Below are 9,178 nucleotides of genomic sequence, written 5' to 3' on the forward strand. Positions count from 1 at the left end.
CACGTTTGCGGACAAGCTGTTCATGGCTGAATCGATCGTTAGCGCCCGCATGGAGGAGTATTGCGAAGCCGTCGAGGTGAAAGGAGTTCCGACGGAGGGCGTATTTGGGTTCCCCGACGGCACCAAGGTGGCGGTTTGTCGTCCTTCACCTCGCCGTCATGGTGAAAGAGGTGAGAACCTGCAGAAGCATCTGTACAGCGGGCACAAGCGCATTCACTGCCTGAACTACCAAGCCGTGACGGCACCTGACGGGCTTTGTATCCATTTCTGGGGTCCCATGGAGGGACGCCGCCACGACAGCTCCATGCTGCGGGAAAGTGGTCTTCTAGAATACTTTGATGGAATTTCAAGTGTATGAAAACTCTGTGGTCGTACGTCGACTACAATAAACAGCAAAAGGTTCGCTTGTCACCAGTCGGTAAGTTTGTTAAAGTTGCTATGCTCCTAACGAACTGCCACAGCTGACACTACGGAGGCAACCAAATCAGCCAGTACTTCGATCTGCCACCACCCAGCTTACAGGATTATCTGGGCTAGAAGGTGAAATTCCTGCGCTCGGTCAAGCACCACCTTCAAGACCCAAGACACCATCGCTCACTCCAACCCCCGCATCTTCGCCCACGTCACCGACCTCTCCAACAATTCCATCGAGCGCCGTTCCACCACGCGCCTTGAGCAGAGCTAGCTTTAGCAGGTTTTCGTAGCGTTTGTTTTCTAATCGAGCAAGACGAAGCTTAAATTCTCGCTCCTCTTTCCGGTCCTGAAGCTCCATTTCCTTCTGCTTTCGCTGCAACTCTTGCTTCTGCTGAAATTGCTCAGCTCGCATTTGGCGCTCTTTTTCGTTGTCCTCACGCATCAGGTCGTAGATGGTTACCTTGCGCGGCGACGGCTTCTCAGACTCGCTCTCTTCACCTCTGTCCTTCCGCTTCTTCAGGCGCGATACCGCTTCTCCCGCATTAGCTTACCAACGTTATCTTCTGACTCGATCTTTTACTTCAACTCCAGAGCCCGCTGCGCCTCTTCTCTAGCATGCTCATCTACAGCCAGCACTATCTCGTTCAGAAGCTGCTGCGACTCCGTGTAATCCTCTGAGACTCCCAAAGCTGCCGCCGACTTTTTGTCGGCTTCTCAATGGCTTTTCACCAGTACATTGAACCGTGCCTGTGCCGACTTGCCAGTAATCTCCTGCTCGGAAAACCCCTGCACGACTTTCACCTTGTTGGCGAGAGACGTCCACGCATCCATAAGGCTGCCTCGAACACTAGCAAAAGGCTGGTCTGCGTTAACTTGCCGGAGTAGTACTAGGTCGTCGTGCTTGCTGAATTTCTTTCTTTTTGTCCTCGATTTCGAGGAGGACACTGTTGTCGTGGCTGTTGAAGGTGCCTCAGTCGACTGGGCACTCTCCTTTGGAGGTTTACGAGATGTTGGCATCTTGGTGGGCTGGAGATCAAAAGCGAATGCTTCGAGTAGAACAACGGAGCTCGTGAAGGAGCACCACTCATCATGGTTGGTGCCGGTTAACTGCTTTGGAACGGCGAAGATTACCTCAATTAGTTAATGCTCGAAGGCTTTTCGTAGATTGGACTGAGATTTGTAGCGAAACCTCTTGCTTGCATTCCTAGTCTTGGTCCATTCCCGTTTTACGAACGAGGACTCGGACCAAGATTGGCTCTCTTCGAAATCTCTCTAATGATAGTTCTGTTTAAAACGCTGCAGAAAAGGTGAGCATTAATTAATACACTCTTTTTTTCTATTTTTTACTTTACCTTTTCTTTCAATTAACGAAAAGAATTGGCCGAAAAAAGAACTTTCCCAAGAATGGTGGGATTTGCCATAGATCGACCTGTGAGTAGGTAGTTTAAGCGTTACTTTCTTTGATCACAGTTTATTAAAGTTGGAGGTGGTCGAATACATTGTACCATATACTACTGTAGTAGCTTTTTAATTACTAAAACTCTATGACCAATGCATCGGTGCTGAATGGCTCTCACTTTAGATCGAGGTCCGAATAAACATATACATTATGTAAAAAAAACACGTATATTTCAGCTCACATTTCCCTAATGGAAAGCTCTACTGCGGTTATTTTGATTCCGGCTCAATCAGCCTCAAGTATTTCTCGAACGCGAAGATGCCGTCAGGTGTAAATTCGTTGCGACGAGCAAAGATCTCATCTGCACTCATAGTGAGGACCTCGTCAACTTCTTCTTCCTGAAGCACGAGTGGACCGTCGAATGTGCAGTCGAAAAGCCCGCCCCAGACTCGACTGTGGTCGTCCCCGTAGTAGAACGTCGTCAGATAACGCAGAGGTGTATTCTTGACGCCCATTTCTTCTTCAGCTTCGCGCTCAGCGTTCACGTCCATAGGCTCCCCGTACTGCACAACCCCACCGGCCATTGGATCCAGCTTCCCTGGAAAATAGTCCTTGATCATCGTGCGGCGCTGTACGTAATATTTGCCGCTGAGGCACCAGCGCAATGGGCTTAATTAATTCTCCCACACCGAAATCGACGTTGCTCCATACAGTACCTCGAGTTCTTGATGACGATATAGGATGCTCGATGCGGCAGGTTAAACGCTCGCTATGTTGGGCACAAAGCTAGTTTATGCGAAATGATGCAGAAGCACTTTACTAGAAGCCAACAGTTTACCATGACGGCGCGGTCAGCCTTGCCGATCACATTGTTGTCCTCGTCGACGATGCAAACCTGAGAGTCCACGCGTTTACTACAATGGAAGGTTGCAACACGAACAGAGTGCGCGATCGATTACCTCTTCCTTGGGGCTCAGCGACATCCTACTTAGATTTTGTGCTGGGACGAAATCACTTTTTTGGAGGACCAAAAACATCATGTTTTATGTAAAAATAGGCATTATAGTAATACATGATCCTATTTCGCAGCGTTGTACTACTTTTCGATTCATATTTTAGTACTGATAGATGTACTAAAAGCATCGAGTTATGTTTAAAACATATTTTGAACATGTACCACTTTTAAACATGCAATATCAGAGGTTGCCTCAACACGCTATTGGAAGCAGTGGTGGTATGCAGCTCCGGCGCCCCGATCGCTCGGGCGCGTCGGCGCCTCCCGCCTCTTCCAGTGTCTCAATATGGACGCAACTTGGGTTCATATTCTTTCCTTATCGTCTTTCATCACCCTCACGCAACGTACCCATCATCCCCAGCGGCGCGGTCTGGCCACGCCATGACATCTTTATCGCCCACAGGCAGCGTCCTCCTCTTTGGCGGTGCAGACGGTAAAATCTTCTTCGAGGACATCTTTCTATTAGAGCCAGCAAGCTACGCAAACTCCAGCAGCAGATCATCAGGTGAAGTAGCGCGCAGTAGCCGTCAAGATGATGAGGAGACACCAGGACACGCAGCCATCGACGTTCAATGGAAAAGGCTGGTGGTATCGCACGGCACCGCCTTTAACGGCCAATCTCCGCGCTCTCCCATGTTCTCGAGTGCTCCAACTAGTAATACAAGCCCCAGCGCTATTGGATCAGGCATCGAGAGACGTCCACCCGCCTTCATCCACCCCGGAGGAGGCAGAGACTACCATTCCATGCACTACGTGGAAAGCTTTAAGGACGAGGAGAGAACGAGAGGTATGAGAGTGTTGGTAGTGGGCAATGTGGTCGTAGCTACTGATGACACACAGATGCACAGAGGGGGAGGTACTCAAGCGGAAGGAGGAGCTATTAATGCAGGTATGGCCTTTGATACACCGACGTTAAGAGTCGAGGAGCTGCGAGTGAGACAGCCAATGCTGGAGGCCCAGTGGGAAGCACGACGTGTAGATCACTCTAGTATGTGGAAACCCAGAGCCAGACACGCTCATAGTAGCGTGGTGGTGGGAGGAGACCAGGTGTTCGTGTTTGGAGGGAAAGACGCCACTTCGACGACATTTTTTAACGATATTTTCTACTACGACGCGCCGTTGAATCAGTGGGTCAAGCCTACAGTAAATCCAACAGGTCAATTGCCTCAACCGCGAGCATTCGCAGGCTTAACGGCGAGTCATGATGGGAAAACCTTGTTTTTGTTTGGTGGGACTGACGGCAAGCAGGAGTTCGGCTCATTGTTCCTCTACGATGTGATGCACTCTCGTTGGGACTCGCTGGCCAATGCCACACTGGGGGATCGACCCACGTGTCGTATTAACCACTCACTAACGTTTGCTGCGCCGAATCATCTTGTGCTATTCGGTGGTCGACGACGTGCGGTGCGTCAGAATGAACTCTTTATTTACAATGTGAACTCGCGTACTTGGCGTCTTGTCCATGGCGAATGGTCAAGAGGAAGCCGTCGCAGGAGCCAGACGGATGATTATGCTCCCGTTGGACGGACAGCTCACGCCACGGTATTGTTCCACTCAGAACCTGCGGAGCCGAATGCTGTGCAGAAGCTGCTGATCTTCGGTGGCTATGCCGGCGCACACCAATGGCTGGACGACCTGTACTTACTCTCTTTACCTCAAACTGTGCTGATGCAAGCACCAACTACAAGCAGAAGCTCTTCTCAGTCAATTGCAGCAACGCGTACGTCGTGTATATTTACGCTATCTAAAAGGATAGTGCTTTAACGAAGATGTTGCCGTGTTTGTAGAACGTACGCGACCGACACGATCGTCTTTCAAACAACCCGTCGCTCGTGTGGCATTTTCAGCTCCTCAGCAGCCTATTCAGACACGACAATCCTCACAAACAGCCTTGTTGCAGGGAGAGTCTATACAATCGGAGCCGCTTGTCCAGGAACCACCCACTTCAGAGCAACAGCAGCAAACTCAGACAGTTGAGCCAGAGAATGAACCTACTCAGGAGAACTCTGAGCAGTCTCAGGCATTGCAACAGAGTTCTGTTGCTCTAGACACACCGTTAAGCTCTCCACCTCGACAAGCTGAGCCTCCCGGGCCTATAACTACCACAGTCACTGCCAGTGGGAGTGGCGTGTTGACTGACATAACAAACCAAGGGGCTGGTTTAGAAACACAGCAACAAGAGCCGGCAGTGTCGTCTGGCGTGGCTAACCCAAGGGTAGGCGCATCTTCCTCTGGTGCATTGAAGAAGAACAAGAGACGACGACTTGCAGATGATAGTCAAGAGAGCAGTAATAGCAACAGCAACAGTAGCAATGGGAGTGGAGAGCTGACCAATGCTCAGGTTGGGATCCAGACCATGTTACTCCAGCTGCTCCAGCATCAGCCACGGATGGAAGATGCACTTGCTCGCATCACGTCAATGCTGACAAGAGAGCAGACTGCCCGACAACAACAGAGTTTGAACCAGGAAACGGTGATGAGAGTGCACAGTGAAGAGCAGAGCAAGCGTCTCGAGGCTGCGAATCGACGGAACGAGGCGCTGGAGGGACAACTAGCTCGTGCTGAGGCGGAAAGAGCGTCGCTGCACGAGAAGCTCATGGCTCGCGAGACTGAACTCTACATGCACAAACACAGTCTCGAGGCGGCGATACCTCCGTTAAGCGAACGTGTCCAGGCGATCGAAGCTTCTCACATACAGCAATTAAACGTATCAAGAGTGATCGAGTCCAAGATCTCAGCTGTTCATGACTTTATGGATGAACTCCGCAACGCTGGCGGGGAAGGTACAGAGGCTGATGATTCCCCACAGCGACATCTAGGGTACGTGTCTGATGGGTATTTTGCATGTTGGGGGTCTGCTCGATGTAGTGCAGTATAGTCTCTTGAGTATCTACTATACTGCACTCGGAGCTTATTTAATGGCCCCCTCATAACGAGTATGAAGCCATGTGCTGTCATCGTGATCTCCTGATGACTTTGGAGGGCTAGAATTCCCTTCAAGGACAGATACGGATCGTACATTTCTATTGTTCTTGTATGAAGAGACGACTTAACGTATTCTATGTTGGTCTGCAGACGTCTAGACGATAGCGTGGCTTCCCAGCCGACTCCATCGCCACCCAAGCCATTGTTGTATCCACAGCGTGTGGTATTGGCGCTGGAGGAGAAGATCCGAGTCATGCAGTCGGAAAAGAACGCACGTGAAGCACAGGTAAGAGAGCATTAGTGTCGTTGTTTTCTTATTTTCTCCACTCATGTTTGCTTGCTGTAGTTTAAGGAGATGGCGGAGAAATTGAAGAAGGTGGAAGCCCGAGAAGTACAAGCTCGACAATTCCTCTTCTCGTGGTGTCAACAAGAGGACAACCCCGCTCCACTTATGTCGGTTGAGACTGCATCTGCTGCAAGACCCGAGACTGCAAAAACTGATCCAGATAATACTGTCGACAGCTAAAGGAGTTGTTTGTAAGCTAATCTATTGAGAATGTCCAATATGTGATCTCAGTTACGGTGTCGACTTGGGGAAGTTCATTTCGTTGAGAATGTTGCTGACAGGACCAGCGTGACCTTTTTGGGATGCGAATGACTCGAGCAAGTTGGAGAGCAGATTAAAGTCCAGATCCAGCGGCTTTGCGGACGAAAACGAGGCTGAGCCAACCTCTGTCGATTCTTCCTTGACAGATGACGCGGCCTCGTCTTTCACCTCTTCAAAGCGCGAGAAACTCCTGGCTACATTGGTTCCTACCAACTCCGCCTCCATCTCAGCCATAGCCTCATCCAACGCATTCTCGTCGCTTCCGTTATCCTCAGAGTCATTATCACTATCAGGTTCGTCTTCATCCATAAAGTGTTGACCCCATGGCGCGTTCAAGTCAGCGCCTCCGTGGCCGTTCAAAATGTCCATGAAGGAGCTCATGTCGAACTGGACAGGCTCCGCTCCTTCCACGCCGTCCACACCGGACACTCCATCCACAAACTTGCCAAACATAGCAGCCATGTTCTGCAGCTCGTCCGCGCCTCCAGATGCCGTATCAGATCCCGCCACAGCAGCACGTTGAAGCTGACTCTCCAGTGTATCCGGATGCATGTACAGCCACGAATCATCATCGTCAGCTTCAACCGGCAAAGTCGAGAGCTTCGCTTCTTGCTGCACTGCTTCATCGATTACCTGCTTCCACGGTCGCCCAAGCTGGTCTTCACCGTCTCCAGCGTACAGCAACTCTAGCCCACAGGTGAGTTTCACTCCAATATCTGCGGCTTGGGCGTCTGGATGCGCATTTTCCTCACTTTTTCTCTCCAGTACACGATAGCGCGCATCCAGACGAAGCAATGGCTTCGGTGGGAAGAATTTCTGCTGCTTCAGTTGTGCAAACATGGCTCTAGAGAACGTAACTTGCTGTTCCACAACAGTATCTCCTGACGACATAAAAGTAGCCATCTTTGCACATACCGCCCCTGCTTGTTTGGGTTCGCGATAGTAGAACGCCTCGACTGCAGGTCCCACCAGCTCTTTATTGGCTGTTAATACCCGTGCGGCTCTGTCCGGTAACAGACATCGGACACGATGGCGATTGTCGCGCAGATAGGTAGGAATTTGGTCCAGTTTGTGACGAATCAGACGCTGCACGGCTGTACTCGCCTCTGTCTTCACACTCGCGTCCAGCACTTGTAGCAACGCGTCTTCGTCGTACAGATCACCTTCTTTGCCTCTCTTGTTGGTAGCTGCGGGTGGGGCAATGTGCAACTTCCCATTGAGTATGAATACTCGTCGGTCGCTGTCCTCAGGTGTGACCCAATCAGGCAGCGCCTCTGCGCTCTCGATGAGTAGGAACTCCCCGTCTGAGTCGCATACCCTGCCGACGACATATGGAAACTCGGCAGTTATGTCGAACACGAGCTTGGCCACGAACCACTCGTCCTGAACTGCATCACCAACGCTGGAACGACCTGACAGAATATAACGCCCAGTCTTGGTAGCGCGCACTTCGAGGTGGAAACGGTGTTTGTGCCACAAAAAATCGCGTGTTTGCTGAGCTGCGAAGTCTAAGTAGGTGCTGCACTGCTGTTCTGCGGCTTGAAGGAGCTCAGCTTGGGGTCGGGCTGAAGAGGGCAGGAAGAAGCAGTAGCGCACCTCATTCTCGTCCACTGTTGGCGCTGGGAAGAGTTCCATGATATAGAAGTTTTAAGACATCTGATTGGCGAAATATTTCAGCTTATTAATAATCGGGATGGTGGGCGTACAAACGCTTTTTAGAAAAGGGTTTAGGCTGGCAAAACTTGACAAATTCAATAATAGGGGTAACCCTTTCGGTAAGTTGTCACCCCAGGGTGCAAGTAATTATCTCCCCCCAGCTCGAAACTGGAAAGGGGCGCATGGCGATGGTTGTGGACCACAGTAGTTATTGAGCTTATCGCGGGCGCGGGGAACAAATTCGGGCCGGTACTTTTAACGAAAATGCGGAAAAGTTTGCTGCTTGTGTCCTCGATATCAATAGAGACTTTCGTTTCAGCCATGGCAGTCTCAGATCATCGCGGCGTTAGTAAATCTCTGTTACTCACAATTTTAAAATGGTTTTGACGCTTGTAAGCAAGTCGAATCGATTGAAGATGATGTTGATATCGATGCTGCTCACTTCACGACCACCGAAATCCGGAACTTGACCACTTTGCGTATTGTTGTGTCGCTCGGTGCAAATGTAGAAATAAATATATTAATGAGCTTTGTGTTTCAGTTCTCTACCTCCGTGTCCGTTGATTTTGTAGCCTCGCTTCTTTCTGCAGCTGCAAAGCCCCTACGTCCTCGCATGAAGTCATCTTCCCACTACAATTGCAAAACCTCTACGCCATCGTGTACGCGCTGAGGCGAAACCTCTGCTCGGTGAGTGCATCCGTTGTTGGGTCAAACCCCAGCAGCGTTTGCACGCTGTAGCTTCAGCTACAACACTTGTGAACACCGTAGTAAATGTTGGTGGCGTTTTGTGTGACATTGGCGACATCCAGTATATTCTCTCTCGAAAGGACACCTCCCAGCACAAGTGCGATGTGGTCCTACGTGATGAGTCAATCACCAACGTAGTGTGTGCTTCACGGCTACCGACGACTGTCTTGAGGAAGTTTTCTGTCAGCCCATGCTTGGCTAACGGTGGCGTCTAACGGACTATGAAGGCCGATCGCTGTCTACTATTCAGTCTAGCATGATTGATGTCCCTACCACACCCTTTTCTGAGCAACAAAGAAATTGATTCTGTCGGACGAGCGGCGATGGATGCATCCCGTTGACGTTAGCGGATGCAACTTTGCGCGGCTAGTCATGCTTCATGACAGCCAAAACGTGGTGGTTATTGGCGTTGCTA

General features: G+C 50.4%; 3 protein-coding genes across 3 annotated transcripts; 1 reads left to right on the forward strand and 2 right to left on the reverse strand.

Moving 5' to 3' along the window:
* Positions 1–2,082: 2,082 nt before the first annotated feature.
* PITG_05907 (uncharacterized protein) lies at positions 2,083–2,654 on the reverse strand (the record flags this gene model as incomplete). The annotated part of the gene is made up of 3 exons (XM_002998103.1): positions 2,083–2,461; positions 2,530–2,582; positions 2,652–2,654. 3 exons carry the CDS (start codon positions 2,652–2,654, stop codon positions 2,083–2,085), a joined length of 435 nt encoding a protein of 144 aa, XP_002998149.1.
* Positions 2,655–3,209: 555 nt separating this feature from the next.
* On the forward strand, positions 3,210–6,054 carry PITG_05908 (uncharacterized protein; the record flags this gene model as incomplete). The annotated part of the gene is made up of 4 exons (XM_002998104.1): positions 3,210–3,615; positions 3,718–4,548; positions 4,994–5,648; positions 5,904–6,054. 4 exons carry the CDS (start codon positions 3,210–3,212, stop codon positions 6,052–6,054), a joined length of 2,043 nt encoding a protein of 680 aa, XP_002998150.1.
* A 276-nt stretch (positions 6,055–6,330) lies between these two features.
* PITG_05909 (uncharacterized protein) lies at positions 6,331–7,995 on the reverse strand (the record flags this gene model as incomplete). Its single annotated transcript, XM_002998105.1, has 2 exons — positions 6,331–6,483; positions 6,529–7,995. 2 exons carry the CDS (start codon positions 7,993–7,995, stop codon positions 6,331–6,333), a joined length of 1,620 nt encoding a protein of 539 aa, XP_002998151.1.
* Between the last annotated feature and the right edge of the window lie 1,183 nt (positions 7,996–9,178).

The sequence above is a fragment of the Phytophthora infestans genome, genomic scaffold, assembly GCF_000142945.1.
Source record: "Phytophthora infestans T30-4 supercont1.9 genomic scaffold, whole genome shotgun sequence".
NCBI lineage: Eukaryota > Oomycota > Peronosporomycetes > Peronosporales > Peronosporaceae > Phytophthora > Phytophthora infestans.